The 23,909-nt window shown below is 38.7% G+C and overlaps 2 protein-coding genes, 1 long non-coding RNA gene and 2 pseudogenes across 4 annotated transcripts; 2 read left to right on the top strand and 3 right to left on the bottom strand.

Moving 5' to 3' along the window:
* Positions 1-18: 18 nt before the first annotated feature.
* LOC141815088 (uncharacterized) lies at positions 19-1,436 on the bottom strand (annotated as a pseudogene).
* A 5,610-nt stretch (positions 1,437-7,046) lies between these two features.
* On the bottom strand, positions 7,047-9,390 carry LOC141815089 (protein ACCELERATED CELL DEATH 6-like; annotated as a pseudogene).
* Positions 9,391-10,594: 1,204 nt separating this feature from the next.
* Positions 10,595-13,286, top strand: LOC141815090 (acetate--CoA ligase CCL3-like). The gene is made up of 4 exons (XM_074703048.1): positions 10,595-10,714; positions 12,002-12,259; positions 12,347-13,156; positions 13,281-13,286. The coding sequence occupies exons 1-4, from the start codon at positions 10,595-10,597 to the stop codon at positions 13,284-13,286; spliced, it is 1,194 nt and encodes a 397-aa protein (XP_074559149.1).
* A 496-nt stretch (positions 13,287-13,782) lies between these two features.
* Positions 13,783-16,746, bottom strand: LOC141815092 (uncharacterized). Its single transcript, XM_074703049.1, has 6 exons — positions 16,736-16,746; positions 16,655-16,684; positions 16,304-16,518; positions 16,016-16,217; positions 15,488-15,830; positions 13,783-14,469 (listed from the first exon to the last, which is right to left on the bottom strand). Exons 1-6 carry the CDS (start codon positions 16,744-16,746, stop codon positions 13,783-13,785), a joined length of 1,488 nt encoding a protein of 495 aa, XP_074559150.1.
* A 1,311-nt stretch (positions 16,747-18,057) lies between these two features.
* On the top strand, positions 18,058-19,129 carry LOC141814235 (uncharacterized). Of its 2 annotated transcripts, none has more exons than XR_012600468.1 (4): positions 18,058-18,354; positions 18,452-18,541; positions 18,738-18,804; positions 19,058-19,129. It is a non-coding gene; the product is annotated as an uncharacterized LOC141814235 (long non-coding RNA). The 2 variants fall into 2 exon arrangements; XR_012600469.1 differs by having other exon boundaries at positions 18,479-18,541.
* The last annotated feature ends 4,780 nt before the right edge of the window (positions 19,130-23,909 follow it).

Genomic DNA, 23,909 nt, shown 5'->3' on the forward strand with positions numbered 1-23,909 from the left:
GAAATGATGAACACTTACCATGGGAGGACTGATTTCTTTTGCCAATATAGAGGAAGCAAGGTCGACCGGTGTGAAACCTGAGCTGTGCATGAGGGCAGAGTCCACGATTCGACTGCTTAACACTTGGATCATCTCAGGGTCTCTTGCAAGAACCGCAAGATGGCAAGGTGTGTTTCCTTATGATCTTGTTCATTGAGGAGCTCTTTGACCGAGGGAGGAGATTTTAGAACGTACTCCACCACCTTTAGATTCTTCTTCTTCTGACGGCCACGTGAACAAAGTTGCTTCCTTTCTTGTTCTTCTGTTCCAAGGCGTCAGGGCAATGCTCCAATATCTCCTGGATCATGTTCGGGCCGCATACACTTGCTGCGATGTGGATGATAGCGAAACCTCCATCTCCCTGCATGTAACCTGCAGTGGCATCTCGTTGCAGAAGCAACCGCAGCATGGCATCATCTCCATTGGCCGCTGCAAAGTGAAGCGGAGTCCAATTGGAGGCATCTGGATGTGTCAGACACGAAGGATTGTTTTCTAGTATCAACCTTGATATTCCTAGTAAACAAATCAGAAATCGTTAAATGACCTCAGTTAAAATTATATATAACCAATCTTAATTGATTTTGAGGTAGGAAGTAATTAACTCACCGACGCTTCGATTAAGTACAGCAGCGTGCACGTGCAGTGCAATCTGATCACGAGGCCCTTTGTGCGAGACTGCTTCGGCAGGCACCTGCAGTATTCTCTGCACAATATCTGGCAACCCCCTCTCGGCCGCCATGTAGAGCGCAGAAACCCCAGCTCGGTTGGTCATGGTCGCCAGTTCAGGAGCCTCCAACAGAAGCTGTTCCACAATGCTGAGACAGCCACCGATGGTCGCCGCATGGAGGGCGGTGTTTCCGATGTTGTTGGCAATGGTGGCCATGCGCACTCCCTCAGCACAATCAGATGACGTCCAGCATTGGGCTAAAAATTTTGTAACTAAAATAATAACAAAAAAAACCCGGGCTAACAATTGGAAAAGTAACAAAATTGAACAACCCACGAAATTAATGTGATAAACACTAAAAATAAAAATAAAAATAAAGATAACCTCTGGATGGACACCAAGGCTGGAGCCCGAATACGGTTATACATAGCTCCGCCCTTTGCATAAATTGCCCGTGTTGGTGGATCAAAAGGGTCACGATTTCGGGATGGCCGGCGGCCGACGCCAAGTGAAGGGGCGTATCTCCGCTCTTGTTGGACAGCGTGAGGAGGGAAGGCTGCGCCTCGCTCACTTTCTTGGCGATCTCCTTATTGCCGCGCTTTGCGGCGATGTGCAGCGCCGAGTTGCCATCTATGGTAACCTGGAGAAGGAGCGTCTTGTCTCTTTGAACTACTTCTTCAATGAAATTTGCATCTCCGGAGGTTGCTGCCTTCCACAATTCCGGATCCATGATATCGTTGCTCCTCCTTCCCTGCATGGCCTCCCTTCGTATTACGCCACAATCTTTGCTTGAGATTGCAACTCGTTAATCTATCCTCCACGTATATGCAGAAGAAAAATAAAAAGATATAGATATTTGAAGAAGAGAAGAAAAAGAAAAAGAAATAGTCATTTTGCCTAAAGTTAATGTGCAAATCCTGCTCAGGGAACTTACTTTCCACGTCATATATAATTATGATTATAATTATAATTAATTATACGAAATTTAGACATCCGAATTAAAAAATAAAAATTATAATTATAATTATAAATTTTCAATCATAATAAGTAAGTAGAGCTGTCAAACGAACTAATCCATGGCGGACCCCATCATATGGCGGAACGGGGCGGGCCAATCCCGAATTTGGCAGATTGGGAAATCTTCAACCCAACCTAACTCAAGGCGGGTCGCGGGTTAGGTGGGCCAACAAGCGGACCTGTTAAAAAATAAAAAAATATTAAAAATATTAAAAATTTTAAGTTTAAATTATAATTTAAATTGATTAAGTTGAAAGTTTTAAGTTTGAAATATAATTTTTAAGTAAATTATATTTTAAATAGATAAAACCCATTAATTCATTAAGTTTTATACTTTAATTTTAAATTTTAAAATAAATAAATAAACATTTCTCAACCCGCGGGCCAACCCAAGCCCGCCGTGGGCCAACCCATGCAGGTCGCGGGCTTAGGCGGGTCAATCCATCTTAACTCATCTTAAAATAGGTTGATAAAATTTTAACCCAACCCGCCTAAATTACTTGGCGGGGTGGGCCAACCCGGCGGGCCTAACCCAACTTGACAACTATATAAGTAAGCTTAACCGATAAAAAATTTAAAATTACTGTCTAAATAATTATAATTATTAACTAAGATTTATTTTGACAGATGATTTTTGATATTTTTCTAGTCAAAATTAACTCTAGTTAGTAAATTAAAAATAATTATTGGTCAAATTTACTCTATATTTTTTCCAAAAACACATTAAAAATTTTAATATAAGTGGATTTTTATATTTAAAATTTCAAAATTAAAATTTGATAAAAAAATTACCCACTAAAATTAAGGCTAGTAATTTTAATAAATAAAAAACTAATTTACTTATTAACATTTTAGCCGGCAATTTTATTAAATTTGGATGGTAGATAAAAATTTAATTAAACTTTCTTAAATTCTTTTACTCTCGACCCCTTCACAAGTTGCCAACGTCAAAATACTGGCTAAAAAAATATTGGTTGATAATTCATGGTCCGTACAGCCAGTATAAGAAGATTGATTACAAATGAAGTTTGCTAAATTTCAGAGGGTTGATGTCATGGACTTTATAACACCAGTGTCAAATTGTTTTAAGATTTCTCTATTTCTTTTTGTATTGTGTGTGGAAAAAATAACATGCTGTCAGACAATGATGTTTAAGAGTACTTCTGTATGTTCATTGTGTATATATATAGATATAGTCCTTTCAATAATTTGGTGGACTCAACACGGCGAACCACTGACGCATCTCAATAATTTGGTGAACTGGAGAAGAAGAAGCACTGGTGTGGTATCTTCGTGGAAACAAGCTAAGTAAACATAACTTCGTGGTATCTTCGTGGAAACATGTAAACATAACTTCTAGACCTCATATATATGATTGCAAACCAAATGGGTCCCAACGATCCTTCCTTGTGAAGTTTAAATATGCGACTCTCGATCCTCATGTCTACCAAGAGAATCTTGCTGTTGTTTTTCCAATGTACTTGTAGGAATGAAAGCACATTGCATTATCCTTCAATCTTCTTCTATGTCTTTGACATGGATTTCTTGACTTCACTAGAAGACCGAGGGTAGAACTCTTGCCCTTCCTCGTGGACTTTTTCTTATATATATATTTTTTGTTGTTTATTGCGCGCATTTATAGCTGATACACTTGTTGTTATATGATTATGCACTTATTGTTATATGACTGTTGCATTTGTATGACATAACATACATGATTATCATATTGTATGTTGACTTTGCTTCTGTAGAATCATGTTGAAACGGTATACCTTTGATATCTATGTTTATCTCTTTATGTTGTTCATTTCTTTTAGTATCCACTGAGTATTTTATATTCGTCATCCAGACCCTGGGTCCCAACCTTGTCAGTTACTCGGTCTCATACATCGACCTCATCTCAGTTTTGGGTTCCGACATCGACCTCTACTTGGTCTCAAGCCCTGACCTTGATAGTTACTAGGTCTCATGCGCTGACCTCATCCTTGTCTCAAATCTTTCGTCATTCACCTCTAGTCAAGAGCACATGAAGCTGGTTCATCTTCAGGAAACCTTGAGACTGTTCCCCCAAAGAATAAGAAAAATATCTCATAAATATGGACAATTAGAACGAATATATTGAAACAGAAGCATATGTTTCGAAACCTTTCTAAATTGGACAAAAATATCCCGACATCAACCTCTATTTGGTCTCAAGCCCCAACCTTGCCAGTTGCTAAGTCTCATGCGCTAACCTCATCCTAGTCTCGAATCTTTCATCATTCACCTCTAGTCAAGAGCACATGAAGCTGGTTCATCTTCAGGAACCCCTAAAACTGTTTTCTTCAGAGAATAAAAAAAATATCTCGTAAAACATGGACAATTAGAACGAATATATTGAAATAGAAGCATATGTTTCGAAACCTTTCTAAATTGGAACGTGTATTTCATATATATATACAATCATAATTTTTTCAAGTCCTCAATCTCATTTCTCATACTAAATCCTAACTTGAGCGTTGGAGTGATTTGTCTGGATCCATCCCTAGTGTCATTCTAGCTTTTTTCTTAATACTTTTCATATCTCTTCATCTTTTCGGACGATTATCTTCAAGGATCATGTATGTTAATATGTGTTGATAGTCGATGGCTTGATCATCTACTGTATTTGATTAGAAGAGAATAGAAAAAAATGAATAGAGAAATTGTAATTATTTAGTTGATTTCATACCTTTTATCGTTGGAACAACACTAAACGAAGAAACCCGACTCTTCATTGACCAAAACTCCTTGGTCACGACGATTATGGTTCTTCATTAATATAATTAATGCCTTTTAACTTTTTGACGACTATGACCCTTGAGAGATAAGGAACAATCGCGTCTCTGACTTATACTGACTATTTTGAATCGGCAAGTGGCATTTATACCCGTAACCATCTTCTTCTTCTGTATTTGGAATACACACTCTTTCTTTTCCTTGTCTATAAATGCTTTATAATTAATGCACCCATCGCTGTACCGAACTCTAGCTTCATCTGAATGTTCTACCAAATCAAATTACCTTCTGACCCGACTAACTTCTCTGACGCCCTACTAGCCCTTTTCTAAACTCAGACAAGTCAAAGATTTTCTATGTGGAATAAATAACCCGGATCACTTAGTAATAGTCATTTCCATCTGTGAAGAAATAGTTCGAAATAAATAAAAATATAAAAAAGATTTAATTTAATTTCCAGAAGAATGTGTAATAATCCTTTTTTTTATTTTCGTTGTGCTGATGATTTATACTCAACACCAACCAAAATGTCACTCATTTGATCCGTCTTTTTTGTTGCTTACATTTGGTTCATGAATTGGAATAAGCAAGGACAGAAATTGCATTCCTAAAAAACGTAATAGAGCAGTAAAATAATAATATTTTGTTAATTCGATTTCGTGCCATCGTTATGAATAATGATTTTTATATTTGGTTCATAGGAATATTTTAGGATATTGAGAATAAATAGTTTTCACAATAATGAAATAAATCCTATATAAAATACTTTGTCCGACTTTTATAGTTTGCACAATATGTATAATTTACCTTAACTGATGTACCCTGTTAGACTGGCTCAAAAGATCAATGTTCTTGTTGGCCCACTCTTCTTGTCTAACAATCTCATTCGACTTGATCGACCCATTCAACTCACCTGGCCTACCCTCCTTACTACCTTGCAGTAGTCCATAAAGCATATCGATTTGATGCAAGTTCATAAAAGAAGAACACTTTCCTAGTAGTAGAGTCTGCATGAATATAATAATACAATAATAACACTCATCTAACATCACAAGCAACACATATAAAGTAGAATATCAAAACACTTTCATGAACCAAGTAGAATTTGTCTAAGGATATTTTTATTTTTATGTTATAAGTAAAATTTATCAAATGATTCACATTAGGATCTTTGATTTGACAACTTAAATATGTTGACCTTGAACAATGGTACAGCATAATATCTTTTTAATTTCTAGTAGAGTCTGATAAATTAACGGATAAATTTTTCTTAATTGATGATTAACTTAAGAGTCATTGGATTGATGTATCATTTGTTGGATGCGCTTCTCGATTTATCTTAATAACTGATGAAAAATTTCTATGAGACCGAATTGGTCATCATAAGATTAATTGACGTAAGTTGAATAATCGATGTCAACAAAAAAAAAAGAACAAATCTATTAGCCCCCAAGTCATTGTGCAATGACAAAGATCTCAAGCAATTACCGTTGGAATAGAAGTCAGTCTTAATTCGGACAGTAAATGTTCGTTTTTGTAAAAAGGTGAAATCCGTCACCCTAACGGTCCCACACAATCGACTCCACGACCATCTTTAAGGAGGTAAATCGAAAAACTGCAGTTGGTTATGATGGAGGAGGACATTATCTCAGCTTCGCCGAGATTAGAACTCTTGCCCACTTTTACAATTCTGCTCCGTGGTAACCAACTCAGCTATGTCCCGGAGGCAGTAAGCGTTCATAATTTCATATATGATTCACATTGTCTCAATTATTCAATTTCAAATTTAAGTTTGTTTGCCTGCTAAAAATGATAAATATTGTTCAATAAATCTCTCCCTTAGAGAAATCCCTAAATAAATGCACAAGGTCATCACCTTAGTTATGGTGTTTCCTCCCTAGTGAATAAAAGACATAGTTAGTCAATGGAAGTAACACTCTTTTCCTTTATCCATAGTATTGATCTTCCTATGAAGCAAAGGGCGAGCCAGCATTGAACCCCACGTTGAAGGTGCTAGCTACAACTGATAGAGACTTTAGGTTGTGGTTCTTAAGGTCTTGGGTTTAACACTTGTTCACGTAGATTTAGGTAATCAAAGCTAAAGTTGAAAGCACTATGAATTAACACTTTCGGTCTGAAAAAATTAAAGGGAAATAAATAAATTAATAAATTAATTAAGCAGCTACACGCACATACTTCTCTATCCCTACAGTGTGTATCTGACAATATTTTATTTTTTAACACACAAAAGTATTATGATCACAATTATTCTGACAATAAAAAAAATGATAATCTCAGTAGTCATATTTCTGGGGTGTCTATCTGACAATATTTTATTTTTTAACACACAAAAGTATTATGATCACAATTATTCTGACAATAAAAAAAATGATAACTAGTCATATCTCTGGGGTGGTCGATTCGGTCACGGAAATTTTTCACCGACCACCAAGGTAAATCGGAAAGCGCATACCCACAGATGCATCCTTTGATTGCGTTCCCCGAAGGCGCAAATACGCCGTAGCTGGGGATCGAGAGTACATCTAGATGTCCTACCATGGCACCATTAGCACAATAGATACAGAACAGGTCGGGTCAGCGAGGTAATTCCGAAAACTATTATGATCACAATAATTGCAACCCACTGAGAGTCGGGCGCAAGGAGTACACGCCGGTAGCAAATGCCACACATAGGAAGACAACTGCAGACAACAGGTACGTGACTGCTGAAAAAGCACGAAGCTTCTCCGCTTTACCTCCTATTAGATAATAAAATGGATCAAACCGGGTCATTGCGACTGCTGTAAAGACGGAAAAGACCATGGCACAGGTGTCTGAGATCAAGAATGCCTTGAAGGAAGCTCTGCTCGATAGAATGGCCATCCCTTCATCTGATCCAGAATCGTTCTTGTATCCTCCTGGTAAGGTGAATGCAGCTGCAAACGTGACTGTTGCGATGAGCACCGCAACGATAGAAAAATTGTTGGCCCATGTTCGATACCGAACTATTTCATCTTGCATTCTCTGCGAGTCGGTTCTTGTGTGATTGACATACCGATTTATGTCATCTTGCAGTCTCTGAAAGTGGGGTCTGATATGATCGACTCGCTGTGGACTGAAACGCGAGCCGCATCTCATTAATTTTTTCATAATTAAAGACTGCAAAACCAAAGAAAATAGTGGTTATATCCGACAAAGCAATCTGAAACCTGTAACTGAATATCTAGAGAGTTAGAGAACGCTTAAAAGGAACCCCACCCATTAACATAGAAACTGAAAGATAGCCATTATACTTGTGAAATGATGAACACTTACCATCCGAAATCTGGCTTCCATTCCGACTGCTGAGAAAGCAAGGTCGATCGGTGTGAAACCCGAATTGGTCGTGAGGGCAGGGTCCGCGATTTGACTGGATAGCAACAGTCCAATCATATACCCGTCCCTCATAAGGACCGCAAGATGCAAAGGCGTGTTTCCTTCATCGTCTTGTTCATTTAGGAGCTCTTTGGCTGAGGGGGAAGAAGTGATAACGTACTTCACTGCCTTTAGATTCTTCTTCTCGACGGCCACATGAACAAAGTTGCTTCCTTTGTTGTTCTTCTGTTCCAGTGCATCAGGGCAATGCTCCAATATCGCCTTGATCATGTTCAGGTTTACGCTTGCTAGATACTTAGCCAGGAGTTGTGGCTTTCTAAAAATACTTTAACGAAAAAAAAAACCCGGGCTAACAGTGGGGAACAATAAAAAAAACTGAGCAACGCACAAAATTAATGTCGTAAACAGTTAATAAAAAATAAAAACCTCTGGTTGTGCTCCGGGCCTGAAGGCCTGGTACAGTAAAACTTGCCTCCGCCCTTTGCTGCGATGTGGATGATGGCGAAACCTTCTTCATCCTGCATGTAACCTGCAGAGGCATCTCGTTCTAGAAGCAACTGCAGAATGTCAACATTTCCACTGGCCGCTGCAAAGTGAAGCGGAGTACTTTTCGACGTATCTTGATGTTTCAGACACGACGGGTTCTTGTCTAATATCATCTTTGATATTTCTGTCATGAAGGGACAAGTGGGAAGGAAATCTTGCTTAATTCCATTAAAGGTAAATTTGTCAAGTTTGAGGTAGGAATTAATTTGTAACTCACCGTAGCTTCTAAGAACAGCAGCGTGTAGTGCCGTCTGACCACGAGGCCCTTGGTGCGAGACTTGGGGAGACTCCATCAGTATTCTCCTCACAATCCATAGCTGTTCCCTCTCGGCCGCCATGTAGAGCGGAGAAACCTCAGCTTGGTTGGTCATGGTCGCCAGTTTGGGAGCCGCCGACAGAAGCAGATTCACAACTGAGAGATGGCCACGGATGGCGGAGCCAGAATTTATAATATGCCCGGACTAAAAAAATTTAACGAACAATAACAACAACAACAACAAAACTCCGGACCAACAAAAAAAATTAAAAACCTTCAGATGGACCCCTGGCTGAAGCCCGGGTATACATGATCGCCGCATGGAGGGCGGTGTTCCCGATTCTGTTGGCGATGGTGGCCATCCACACCACGTCTTCCTCAACACCACCAGATGACGGCCGGTAGTGCTGCCAAAGTTGCTCGTGTTGGTGGATCAAAAGGGTCACGATCTTGGAATGGCCGGCAGCCGACGCCAAGTGCAGGGGCGTATCTCCGCTGTTGTTGGGCAGCGGGAGGAGGGAAGGCTGCGCCTCGATCACTTTCCTGGCGATCTCCTCATTGCCGAGCTTTGCGGCGATGTGCAGCGCCGAGTTGCCATTTATGGTAACCTGGAGAAGGCGCGTCGTGTCTCTTTGAACTACTTCTTCGATGAAATTTGCATCTCCGGAGGTTGCTGCCTTCCACAATTCCGGATCCATGATATCGTTGCTCCTCCTTCCACAATCTTTGCTTGAGATTGCAACTCGTTAATCTATCCTCCACGTATATGTATATATATATATATATAGTCACTTTGCCTACAGTTAATGTGCAAACCCTGCTCAGGGAACTTTCCACGAAGGGGAACAGAATGCGAAGACCCTTTCCAAATGGCGAAATTAATTATTCGAAATTTAGACACCCGAATTAAAAAAATAAAAGTTATAATTATAATTATAATTATAATTTTTTCAATCATAATAATAAGTAAGCTCAACCGTTAAAAAATTTAAAATTACTGTCTAAATAATTATAATTATTAACTAAGATTTATTTTGACAGATGATTTTTGATATTTTAGTTAGTAAATTAAAAATAATTATTGATCAAATTTACTTTATTTTTTTCCTAAAACACATTAAAAATTTTAATATAAGTGGATTTTTATATTTAAAATTTCACAATTAAAATTTGATAAAAATTACCCACTAATATTAAGGATAGTAATTTTAATAAATAAAAAACTAATTTACTTATTAACATTTTAGCCGGCAATTTTATTAAATTTGGATGGAAGATAAAATTTTAATTAAACTTTCTTAAATTCTTTGACTCTCGGCTCCTTCACAAGTTGCCGACGTCAAAATACTGGCTAAAAAAATATTGGTTGATAATTCATGGCCCGTGCAGCTTCTCATTGATGAGGAAGCACTGGTGCAGCTTCTCATTGATGGGGAAGCACTTGTCACTGGTGCAGCTTCTCATTGATGAGGAAGCACTGGTGCAGCTTCTCATTGACTCGTCTCATTAATTTGGTGGATTCCACACGGCGAACCGTTGACCACGGCGAACCGTTGACACATCTCAATAATTTGCTGAACTGGAAAATAAGAAGCACTGGTGTGGCATCTTCGTGGAAACAAGTTACACCAGTGTCATCTTTTTAATCAAAAGGTGGAATCCATCACTTTAGCGGCCCCACAACCATTTATGAGGAGGTAAATCGAGAAACTACAGTTGGTCACGATGCAGGAGGATATTGCTTGATTTCACCAGGATTCGAACCCTTGCCCTCTTCTGCAAGTCTACTGCGCTGACTCACCAGCTATGCATCAGAGGCTACACCAGTGTCATCTTTGACATAGCTACATGAGGATCAAATTGTTTTAAGATTTCTCTGTTTCTTTTTGTATTGTGTGTGAAAAAAACAACATATTTATTCTGACTAAATACCGCGGATGATCAAGCCACCAATCAACGAACTATCTGACGAAGACGATCCTTGGACTAGACGCAAAGGAGAGATCGAGTTAGGGAGTAGGACTGGAACTGAACTTGAAACACACTCAAAGAGAGAGGTTAGACTGGCGTCGGGGAGTCCCGGCAAACCACTCCAACGCTCAAGTTAGGGTTCCGATGAGGATGAGGAGAACGAAGAGCAAGTAGTAAGAACAGTAAGAGTTTTAGAGATCAGACCTTTTGCATGATGGTGAGTTACTCTTTTTATAACATGTATTAGAGTTTCGTCTGTAGAGTCGGCTGACATACGCCTCGTGCCGCTACACACTATTAGCATTATCAATCAAGCTTCATGATGCAAAAAGAATGGAGGCAAAAGAGCAAAAAACAAGAGAGAAAAGCAAGATTTCATCTTGAGAAAAAATCAGTTTTTCAGCTTTATTTTTCAGCCAACTGTTACCATCTTTGAGCTACTGATCCGAAATGGAATTTCATGGAAATTTGCATGGCTATTAGCCTTATCAATCAAGCTTTATGATGCAAAAAGAATGGAGGCAAAACAACAAGAAACAAGAGAGAACAAGCAAAGTATCAAATCCAATTTCAGTAATTTTTGAAATAGAACGTGCCAATGATACATTGAAATTGCGGATTCGTGTGAGGTGAATTTTGACTTCTGATGATTGGATGTTATTTCTTATCTCTTGTAAAACCTAAATTTAAAGAAATTGGGCTTGATTGTTCTCATTATTTTTGTCCGCGACGAGGGTAAAAGTAAAGCCCTATCTGGGAATTCCTCGAAATCAGCCAACATATATTTACATCACCAAATATTTAGTAAACATACTCCATCCATCACTCCTATTAACATGTACCGGTCCAGTATCCAAATTTCTAGCTTAGACAAAGAAAGCGAAACCAGTAGATTTCTGTGGTTTAGTGCACTCTGACTGAACCCAACCTATTTTCTGCTGCGTGTTGTCGTAAACAACAAGCTTCCCCCGCAAGGAAATGTCTGCCAGCAAAATAGGAGACAAATTCAATTTAATTCTGCAAATTCATCGTCCATTGGACTGTAAATTAGCCAGACCAAACTTGACTCTTGACTATGTATGAGCTTGTTGATTTATCTTATAGAGGTTCAAAGCAATCTTAAGCCTCATTTATTAAAAAGTTAAAAAAACTCAAATAGAGCTCAGCTACAGATAGAGGTTGTCCTTGTGATTCAATTAAAACATCCTGGTCAGTTTACTTGGAAGAGTGGATGAGGAAGGGATGACACACACTTAAGGATAACACAAACCTAGGGAAAGGGAATAGAATCCATCCTCTAATTATTTTGTTTACCTCAATTAAGGAAAGGAAAACAAAATTTACCTTTATTGACTAAAATATCCTTATCGAAGAATACCTTCGCCTGGAAGCCTCCCAAGGACGAGTGGCACAGCATCGCGCTGGGCTACACTTCCGGGACGACGTCCAGTCCCAAGGGAGTCGTCCTGCACCACCGCGGCGCTTATCTGATGGCTCCCAGCTGCGCTTTGATTTGGAATATGCCTGAAGGAGCGATCTACCTGTGGACTCTGCCCATGTTCCACTGCAATGGCTGGTGCTATGCTTGGACCTTGGCCGCTCTTTGTGGGACGAGCATCTGCCTGCGTCAGGTGCGTACACATCTGCAATCGATCTTCTTCTTCACGGCACAATTCGATCCTTCAGCCTTGTTTGTTTGCTTGTTTGTTTGTTCTTAGGTGACAGCCAAGGCTGTGTACTCTGCGATCGCGAATCAAGGGGTCACCCACTTCTGTGCTGCTCCGGTGGTGCTAAACTCGATCGTCAATGCGCCGCCAAGTGACGCCATTTTGCCTCTCCCTCGTACGGTTAACGTCAACACCGCCGGCGCTGCTCCGCCGCCGTCCGTCCTGGCGGATATGACCAAACTCGGCTTCCGAGTCACTCACACGTACGGCTTGTCGGAGACCTTTGGCCCGTCGGTCGTCTGTGCGTGGAAGCCCGAGTGGGATCGACTTCCGCTGGACGAACGGGCGCGCGTCCACTCCCGCCAAGGCGTCCGCTACGTCGGCTTGGAAGGCCTCGACGTGGTGGACTTGAAAACCATGGCGCCGGTGCCGGCGGACGGCACCACTCTTGGCGAAATCGTCATGCGAGGGAACGTCGTCATGAAGGGGTACCTGAAGAACACAAAGGCCAACGCCGAGGCCTTCGCCGGTGGCTGGTACCATTCCGGCGACATAGGCGTGAAGCATCCAGACGGGTGCGTAGAAGTCAAGGACCGCGCGAAGGACATCATCATCTCCGGCGGCGAGAACATTAGCAGCTTGGAGGTCGAGAGCTTCTTGTACATGCACCCGGCGATCCTCGAGGTTTCAGTGGTGGCTCGACCGGACGAACAGTGGGGGGAGTCGCCGCGGGACGGGACCACCCGGTTCACCGACGGAGTGAAATGTCTTTTTTCTGTCCGTCTGTGCTTTCCGCCCGATTTTGGGGGACCAATTTTGAGGGAAAATTTATCCGCGGATGGATTCTCTTTCTGTTTTTTCGTAAAAATTTATAAAAGTAAACAACGGATACATGCATGCAAAGGAAAACTTTCCATGGTTTCTTTTTCCACACCTCCAAGTAAACTGGAAATTAAGGTCTTGGGTTTAACACTTGTTCACGTAGATTTAGGTAATCAAAGCTAAAGTTGAAAGCACTATGAATTAACACTTTCAGTCTGAAAAAAGGGAAATTAATTAATTAAACAGCTACATGCACATGCTTCTCTATCCCTACAGTGACTATCTGACAATATTTTATTTTTTTAACACACAAAAGTAAAAGTTCTAACATATTGCATCCATCCCCTTATTAATTGACGCGTTTGGTGTTTCAAATTTCGTGTGATCAAATTAAAGCTCTGACAATTTCCTCTTGTAATCTCTTTAAATCCAGTGACTCAGAATTTTCCATTGGAAATGTGAATGAAAATTAGATAGAAAAATAGACTCCAAATATATGTGGGAGTTTAGTCCCACATTAAAAGTATTATTACATGAAGGTTGATTTAAATAGAATCATAATTTTTAGTTTTGCTCACGTATGAATGAAGTATTACTTGGAAATCGTCAATTACCTAAACCAAATAAGGTTTTGAATGATAATTTTGGATGGATAACCAAGATAATCACAGATTACCCTCAACCAAACGCACCCTAAGAACTCTCTCTATGCGTTCCCTAAGAACTCTCTCTACGCGTTCTATAAATCGTAAATCTATATCTATTAGATATAGAACAGGTCGGTTCAGCAAGACACTTCCGAAAACTATTATGATCACAGTAATTGCAACCCACTGAGAGTCGGGCGCAATGACACAGTACACGCCGGTAGTAAATGCCACACACAGGAAGAAAACTGAATACACCAGGTACACGATTGCCCCCAAAAGACGCAACTTCTCCCCTTTATCTCCTAGTATATAATCAAATGGATCAAACTGGGTAAGTGCGAATGCTGTAAGGACGGAAAAGACCATGGCAAAGGTGTCTGAGATCAAGAATGCCTTGAAGGCAGCTCTGCTCGATAGAATGGCCATCCCTTCATCTGATCCAGAATCGTTCTTGTATCCTCCTGGTAAGGTGAATGCAGCTGCAAACGTGACTGTTGCGATGAGCACCGCAACGATAGAAAGGTTGTTGGCCAATGTTCGATACCGAACTATTTCATCTTGCATTCTCTGCGAGTCGGTTCTTGTGTGATTGACATACCGATTTATGTCATCTTGCATTCTCTGCGAGTCGGTTCTGATATGATCGACTCGCTGTGGACTGAAACGCGAGCCGCATTCCATTAATTTTTTCATAATGTAAGACTGCAAAACCAAAGAAAATAGTGGTTATATCCGACAAAGCAATCTGAAACCTGTAACTGAATATCTAGAGAGTTAGAGAACGCTTAAAAGGAACCCCACCCATTAACATAGAAACTGAAAGATAGCCATTATAATATTACCTTGTGAATCACATGTGAAATGATGAACACTTTGTTGAAAATTTGAATGGAAAAATAAATAAATGGTGGAAGGAGGAAGCTCCTTTGTGAATGGGAATTTAGTCCCACATTGGAAGTTTCAAGGCATAGTGGTTGGTTTATATTGCGTCACAAGAATTGATGTTGTGAACAAATGCTTAGGGTGCAAATCCAGGGCCCGGATTGCACTATTCATAAGGCAACTTGTGTGCGAGCGCAACTTGTGCGCGTCGGATGTCGGACCGGTCAAGGCAAAATTTGCCTAAGTGAATAAACCAATATTTTGCCATATGGAAATATTTTATTTTGCTCAAATTAACATTCATACGTAAATGTAATGCATGAACGTTATGCTTGTTAAAGGCATAAACGTATGCATGAATGGAGGTTATTGGTATGTAAACGTATGTAGAGACTCTATATAAGAGTCCAAATATTGAGCAAATAAAAGAGATAGAGAAGTCACCACCACTCTCCCATCTTCTCACTCGTGTTAGCATTCGGGTACACCTTAGTTCGCCGCGATCTACCTGTGCTTGGTGGACAGCGCGGTTCTGTCGTTGTATCCTGGGAAACAGACGTCCATCGTAACTTCTAAGCACCGCCGGAGGGGACGAATCTGTTTTAAGGAAACTGCGTTGAACCCAGGCCTCGACTCGACTCTCGGCACTGGGCATCTCGCCCGATTCGACACTCGGCGACTCAACCATTTGGTTGATTTAGCACCGATAATCGAGACACACCAACCCCTGTTGGCAGCTTGAAATTATCAGTTCAAGCCATCTCTACAGATAAGTTGAATTGTATTGTAATTCAATAAAATATAAATCTCTTCGGCAAAGATTGTCCAACACACTTACCATCCGAGTGCTGACTTCTATTCTGACTGCTGAGAAAGCAAGGTCGATCGGTGTGAAACCCGAATTGGTCGTTAGGGCAGGGTCCGCAATTTGACTGGATAGCAACAGTCCAATCATATTCCCGTCCTTCATAAGGACCGCAAGATGCAAAGGCGTGTTTCCTTCATGGTCTTGTTCATTTAGGAGCTCTTTGGCTGAGGGGGAAGAAGTGATAACGTACTCCACCACCTTTAGATTCTTCTTCTCGACGGCCACATGAACAAAGTTGCTTCCTTTGTTGTTCTTCTGTTCCACTGCATCAGGGCAATGCTCCAATGTCGCCTTGATCATGTTCAGGTTTACGCTTGCTGGATACTTAGCCAGGAGTTGTGGCTTTCTAAAAATACTTTAACGAAAAAAAAAACCCGGGCTAACAGTGGGGAACAATAAAAAAACTGAGCAACGCACAAAATTAATGTCGTAAACAGTTAATAAAAAAATAAAAACCTCTGGTTGTGCTCCGGGCCTGAAGCCCTGGTACAGTTATACGTGCCTCCGCCCTTTGCTGCGATGTGGATGATGGCGAAACCTTCTTCATCCTGCATGTAACCTGCAGAGGCATCTCGTTCTAGAAGCAACCGCAGAATGTCAACATTTCCACTGGCCGCTGCAAAGTGAAGCCGAGTACTTTTCGACGTATCTTGATGTTTCAGACACGACGGGTTCTTGTCTAATATCATCTTTGATATTTCTGTCATGAAGGGACAAGTGGGAAGGAAATCTTGCTTAATTCCATTAAAGGTAAATTTGTCAAGTTTTAATTTGTAGGTAACTCACCGTAGCTTCTAAGAACAGCAGCGTGTAGTGCCGTCTGACCACGAGGCCCTTGGTGCGAGACTTGGGGAGACTCCATCAGTATTCTCCTCACAATCCATAGCTGTTCCCTCTCGGCCGCCATGTAGAGCGGAGAAACCTCAGCTTGGTTGGTCATGGTCGCCAGTTTGGGAGCCGCCGACAGAAGCAGATTCACAACTGAGAGATGGCCACGGATGGCGGAGCCAGAATTTATAATATGCCCGGACTAAAAAAAATTTAACGAACAATAACAACAACAACAACAAAACTCCGGACCAACAAAAAAATTAAAAACCTTCGGATGGACCCCTGGCTGAAGCCTGGGTATACATGATCGCCGCATGGAGGGCGGTGTTAACGATTCTGTTGGCAATGGTGGCCGTTCACTACAAGAAAATCGGTCTTTAACAACACTCAAAAGACATCGGTTTTATGTCAAAACCGATGTCTTTTACTTTTTAACAACGGTTTTAACAAAAACCGATGTCTTTGAGACATCGGTTGGAGCCTACGACAACGATTTTTGGAGGCTACAACAACGGTTTTAAAACCGATGTCTATGTGCGCTTTCAACAACGGTTTTTGAAGACTACGACAACGGTTTGAAAACCGTTGTCTATTTGCGCTTTCAACAACGGTTTTGGAAGCTATAACAACATTTTAAAACCGATGTCTATTTGCGCTTTCAACAACGGTTTTGGAAGCTATAACAACAATTTAAAACCGTTGTATATTTTCGTTGTCTTTGAGAGGTTGATTGGAGACTACGACAACAGTTTTTGGAGGATACAACAACGGTTTTAAAACTGTTGTCTATGTCCGCCTACAACAACGATTTTTGAAGACTACGACAACAGTTTGAAAACCGTTGTCTATTTACAGTTTCAACAACGGTTTTGGAAGCTATAACAACAATTTAAAATCGATGTCTATTTGCGCTTTCAACAACGGTTTTGAAAGCTATAATAACAATTTAAAACCGTTGATTGGAGACTACGACAACGGTTTTTGGAGGAAACAACAACGGTTTTAAAACCGTTGTCTATGTCCGCTATTTTGGGACTATAACAACGGTTTTTGAAGACTACGACAACGGTTTGAAAATCGTTGTCTATGTGGGACGACAACAACGGTTTTGGAAGCTACAACAACGGTTTTAAAACTGTTGTATATTTTTATTTTTTTTCATTCCCTCTCTCCCTTTAAACTCGTTTTGTTTTTTTGACTTTCTATGATATTTAACTATTCATTTATAAATTAATAAATGAATAAAAATTCTCTTTATATAAATATAAATAAATATTTATAAATTAATAAAAATTTCATTTATGTTTATAATTTCATTTTCATTTATGTTTTATAAAATTATTTTAATTAAATGTTTTATAAATATTTACATTAATAAATAAATAAATAAATAATATAAGTTTATTATATTAATTCATTATGTTAATTATACGTTATACGTTAATTAATAATCATACGTTTTATTACAAATAAATAATATAAATCATTTATGTTTTACAAATTAATAAATAAATAAATAATTCATTATAAATTTTATTACATTAATTATACGTTTTACGTTAATTATATTTACATTATTTTAATTCATTGTTACTTACATTTAATTAACCCTAACACATCCGTCTCCTACCCCTTCCGCACCGTAGCCGCCCGACGTTGCTGCGCCCATCGCCGCCAGACGTCGCCGCGCCCTTCACCGCCGCCTCCTCTCCCTCGCACCCCTTCTGCTACAGATCTGCCGACGAAGCCATACCGCCGCCGCAAACCCTCTTCTACTTCTTCGCTTCTTCCTCCACCGTCGCCGCCGGCCGATGCCTCACCGTGCCGCCGCCAAATCGCAAGGAAGCAGAACCCTAGCGCTTGCTGCTCGCCGCCGCCGCCGCCCCACAAGGACCAAAGCTCCTTTCCCTAGCCGCACGCCTAGTTCGACGCCGCCGCACCTCCTTGCCCTAGGACCGAGATTGAGGAAGTTGCTGCCAGGAAGCAAAGGAAGAAGAAATCGGGAGGTAAGGGAAGGGCAACTAGGTTTATTACTTCAGTTTTGAGTTGAACCAGTTGGACGACCTTCAATTTCCTTGAATCTTGGTTGATTTTGCCTCACAGCTTGTTGTGTGATTTGGAACCGATCAGGATTGGTGTGGTGCTGCCGCAAGGAAGAACCAAATCAAAAGAGAGCTAGGGCTTCAATCTGAGGTAAATGTTCTTGTAGTTGTCTTAGCTATTTGGTTAGGCTTATGGTTTAGCAATGGAATTGTGGCTTAGAGTTATTGTTCGGTTGGGATTATGAGGTGAGCAGATGGGTTTAAATGGGGTGGATCATAATTCTTTCATATAACTGTTTATTAAATTTCTTAAATCTTTCATAATTCAAATTTAATTTGAATTCCAGGTGTAAGTATATGCTGCTGAGTCAGTTTGAACATGATAACATTGTTCAGTATTATGGGACAGACAAGGTAATAACTTGTTTCGGCAGTTTTCATAGATCAAGTTCTTTACATTTACATGAATTTATTCTTCAAGATGGTTTCATATAGTAAAGTGTGTCAATTTATTATCAAATATTTGTGCTTTCCGAACAGCTTGTGCTAATTATTTTGTTTTTTTCTATATCCTATGAGAAGAAACTTAATAGATATCCTTACTGTGCTAGAGATATCAAATGTGCAAATATATTGGTTCACGTGAATGGCTCTGTGAAACTTGCAGATTTTGGATTGGCAAAGGAGGTTTGTTCTGATGTTCTCAGTGTTTGATGTGGATCAATAGCTGTCTGCAAGGTATGTTAGTATTTCTATTACTTAGGATTTTTTTAAGTTATTACTTGTAAAGATTTATTTTTCAAATAGGTTGTTATAATTACATTATTACTAACCTATCTATTTGATTGATAGTTGTGCAAAGTTTTGGTTGCGATTGACTTGGGGTTTTGATGGAGAAATAAGCTTCTACTATCTATGTGGTACAGAGCTATACTTTAAGAGTGCTTAACGGTTTTATTTGTTCATTCAACTAGAATTATGCTGATGTCTCTCTATTTTATGCCATGTCATTTGTCAGTTTACATCCCCATATCTCATTTTATATCTGCTTATCTTCTATATATTCTTTTGGAAATAATCAAGTTTTTTGTTATCCATGACTTAAAGACTGTATTATGCATCCAGCTTCTTGTTAAATCTGTCTCTTTTGCTGCCAACCAAGGTTTAGTTCCTTTTCAAGATATCTATTTTCTTTTGATCTTACTATTATACATATGTTTTTATGCAAATCTTTCAAGATATATATATGTTCTTGTTCTGCATCTGGACAATTAGCACGAGATATAGACCAATTCTCTTTAAACAAGCCAGTGGTGTTATCCATGACTTAAAAAACCATTGAAACGCCTACTAGATTCTTATTTCTATTACTTTTTTAAGGAACTGATTTTTCTAGCCTTATCAGTTAATGAGAATGTACCTAATATTATGTGTTTCCATTGCAGTGCTGTAAAAAACACAGTTATGATGATTCAGATGAGGACGAAGAGGATGATGATGAACAAGATGGCGAAGACCAGGAAGAGGACGATGGGGCTGAAGGTGATCCTTCTGAGGATGAAAACGCTGAGGGAATGTGTAATATGTTGCAAGAAGAATATTTGTGTTAGTTACTTTTGGTTATTTGTAAATATTGAGGTGATTAAATATATTGGTGCTTTTCTATTTGTGATTTGTTTGGTGAATTTATAATATTATGATAATTTTGTATTCTTGCTTGATCATAATTGACAAACAACATAAAAAAATAAGTGTTATTACAACAGTTTTAAATTCAATGACATCGGTTTGGAAGCGTTGTCGTTAAGTGATATTACATCGGTCGAAAACCGTTGTTAAAATTGATGTTAAACATATATTACATCGGTTTTACACCGTTGCAAAACCGATGTCGTTGTGATATTACATCGGTCGAAAACCGTTGTTAAAATTGATGTTAAACATATATTACATCGGTTTTACACCGTTGCAAAACCGATGTCGTTGAGTGATATTACATCGGTTTTACATCGGTTACAAACCGATGTCGTTGAGTTGTATTACATCGGTTACAAACCGATGTCTAAAATGTCAGACCTTTTACAACGCCTTCATAGACATCAGTCGATTTTCTCATAGACATCGGTTTTCCACCGATGTCTATGACTGTTTTTGTTGTAGTGGAAGAGTAATTATTTGATCGGTTATTTTTTGATATTTTCCTAGCCAAAAATAACTTTAGTCATTAGTAAGTAAATTAAACGTATTTATTCGTCAAATTTATTCTATATTTTTTGGAGAACACATTCAAATTAAATTTTGAGATAAGAAGATTTTTTTTTAATTTATCATTAAAATTTGATAAAAATTATCCACTAAAATTAATTATGGCCAGTAAGTTTAATAAATAAAAAACTAATTTACTGATTAACATTTTAGCCGGTAATTTTATTAAATTTGGATGGTAGATAGAAATTTAATTAAATTTAAATTTTTTTTACTATCGCTCTAATTACACAAGTTGCCAACGCCAAAATACTAAAAATAATAAATCTCAATTAGTCTCATTGACTATCCCTAGGGTGACCAGCCCGCCCCCACGGAGGTTTCCCACCGGCCACCAACCAATGCCAAAATACTAGCTAAAAAAATATTGGTTGATATATAATTCATGGCCCGTACAACCAATATAATTAAGGAGATTACAAATGAAGTTTGTTAAATTTCAGAGGGTTGACGTCGATGAACTTTAGAACACCGTCATCATCGGAGTTATAGCTATATGAAGATTTATCAAATTGTTTTAAGATTTCTCTACTTTTGGTAGTGTGTGTGGAAAAATAATGTTGTCAGACAATGATGTCTAAGACTTTTCTAAACTAACTATCCTTTATGAAAGTTAAATATGTGACTCTCATTCTTTATGTCTAAACTTTGTGAAAATATAACTTCTACTTCTCATATTCTACAAAAGGTGAATTAATCATCCTAGCGGCCTCCCACTGACTGACCCTATACCATTAGGAGGGAGAAAATTAGGAAATCAAAACTAACCCCCACGTGGGGGGTATTTCCATAGCTTCGTTGGGATTCGATCCTTACTCAATTTTGTAAATCTACCACGTGATGACCAACTCGACTATGCCTGGGAACAACTTCTACTCCTCATATGATTACAAACCAAATGGATCCCAGCTATCCTTAAGAAGTTTAAATATGTGTCTCTCATTCAGTCATTCTTTATGTCTAACTTCGTGAAAACAAAAAATTATAACTTCTACTCCTCATATGATTGCGAACCAAATGAGTCTCAGCTATCATTATGAAGTTTAAATACGTGACTCTCATTCCTTATGTTTAAACTTCATGGAAACAAGAAAATATTATTTATATCCTCATATGAATACGAACCAAATGAGTCCCAACTATCCTTATGAAATTTAAATATGTGACTCTAATTCCTTATGTCTAAACTTCGTCGAAACACAAGAAAATATAACTTCTAGTACTCATATGATTGCAAACCAAATGGGTCCTAGCAATCCTTAATTATGAAGTTTAAATATGTGACTCTCATGCCATATGTCTAAACTTCATTAAAATATAACTTCTAGTCCTCATATGATCACTAACCAAATGGGTTCCAACTATCCATATGAAGTTTAAATATACAACTCTCATTCCTTATATCTAAACTTCATGAAACAAATAAATATAATTTCTAGTTCACATATGATTGTGAACTAGAAATTATACAACTCTCGAGTCATTCCTAACGTGTCGTTGTCCACTTAATTACGAATCTTAAGTTTAGTCTTTCTCAACACAGATAACAACTTTCTAAGAGTTTTGTTCCTCTTCCTTCGTCGTATTGTAATTCATGATGAATGACAAATTTATTTATTGGGCAAGCAAAGCATTACGACACGAGTTTAACACTGACAACTTATCAATATAGGCTATCATCTTCTTTCCTTTTTTTTTTCCATATTTCATAATGGTCACATTGTTGGCCAGAGTCATGACTCTTACCTCTGTTTATTTGGAAGAATGAAAATAAAAAATTTGAAGAAAGTTTTAAAAAATAAATTAATATTTATTTTGTGGAAAAAAAGTAGACTGCTTATCCTTGTTGTTGTTTATCTTTTATAAGATAATAGAGTGCGGAATTAATTTTCTAACTGTAAAATATTTTTTTTTTCTCACCCTTTCAACATTGAGAGGCCACCTCGAGCGACCTGATCTAGACCCGACTAGATCCGACTCTTAATCGGATCCAAATCGAATCCGGCTCAGGCCCATAACCAGATCAATAGATTGGTTATCTATTGACCCGATTAAATGAGCCTAATAGAAACTGATCCATTTGAGGCCGGGCCCATTACATTTCCAGGTGGAAATTAACCTTGAATGGCGTTCAAACCGCCAGTTCAGCTTTTTTGGCATTTTATTTTTGCATCTTATGACTGATCCTTCTAAATCTGAACTGAATTAATCAAAATAGAACTGAATCAAAAAATTTTTTAAACTAATCAAATAAATTTTTAAATAAAAATAGTATAAATTAAATTGATAAAATATTAATTAATTTAATTTTTGACTGAATTAATTAAAATAATTAAAATTTTTAAATATTATTAAAAAATTATCAATTAATTAAAATTTTATAAATTTTCTCACTTAAAAATTTATAAATTATTTTTTATTTAATTAATTTAATTTATTTGATTTAATTAAATAAAAAATTTTAAAATCGAAATGGAACTGATTTTTAAAAAAATAATTAAAATTTTAAAATAATTAAATTGAAAATTTAAATTCGATGACCTCCAATTCGTAGCACAATTGCTGCAAGAACCAAATTAGCAATGGAATGGGTTATGTTATGGTCGAGAATAGTAGGACGTGGCTAGTCAAATCCGAAGGCAACCTATCAGGTCTAGCTCAGAGCGTCACTGAGCCGAGCCGGATCCTCGAGTTGAGCTCGGAGCATCATAGAGAACCAGACCAAGCCGAATCCCCGACACCTCAGCACCGAGACGAGTCTTGCAGAACTCAATGGCTTTACTTTAACGGAGCCGTTGGCGCATCCACTCGACTACTCGGCACCAAACCGAGTCGGATCCTCCAACCGGGCTTAGAGCATCGCAAAGCCCGAACCGAGCCGAATCCCCGGCACCTCGGCCCCGAGCCGAATCGGTCCATTCGAACATGAGGCCCGCCAGCCTTACCTTTCCGCCTCGGCCCTATACAGACTTCTCTTTTTCCCAGAGATCACTCCTCTATCATGCGGTTGTGAATGTTTTCCTGTCACCTCTGCAACTCATCATGGCGCGTGTGTGACATGACCCCTTTTAATACAAGCCAGCGATGGGAAGTTTGCGCTGACTATACCCTGTCTTCTGACACATTCATAACGGTGATGGGACTTCAGTCATATTTATAACATGACATAACATCCCCAATTTATATAAAAGATTAGTTCTGTACTAAAGGAGGTATGTGATCTCACAAAATTCTCTCTTCTCGACTCTCTTTTT

This window comes from Curcuma longa, chromosome 21 (genome assembly GCF_044706935.1).
Source record: "Curcuma longa cultivar G26 ecotype Majalengka, Jawa Barat chromosome 21, ITB_CL_G26_1.1, whole genome shotgun sequence".
In the NCBI taxonomy this organism is placed as follows: Eukaryota; Viridiplantae; Streptophyta; class Magnoliopsida; order Zingiberales; family Zingiberaceae; genus Curcuma; species Curcuma longa.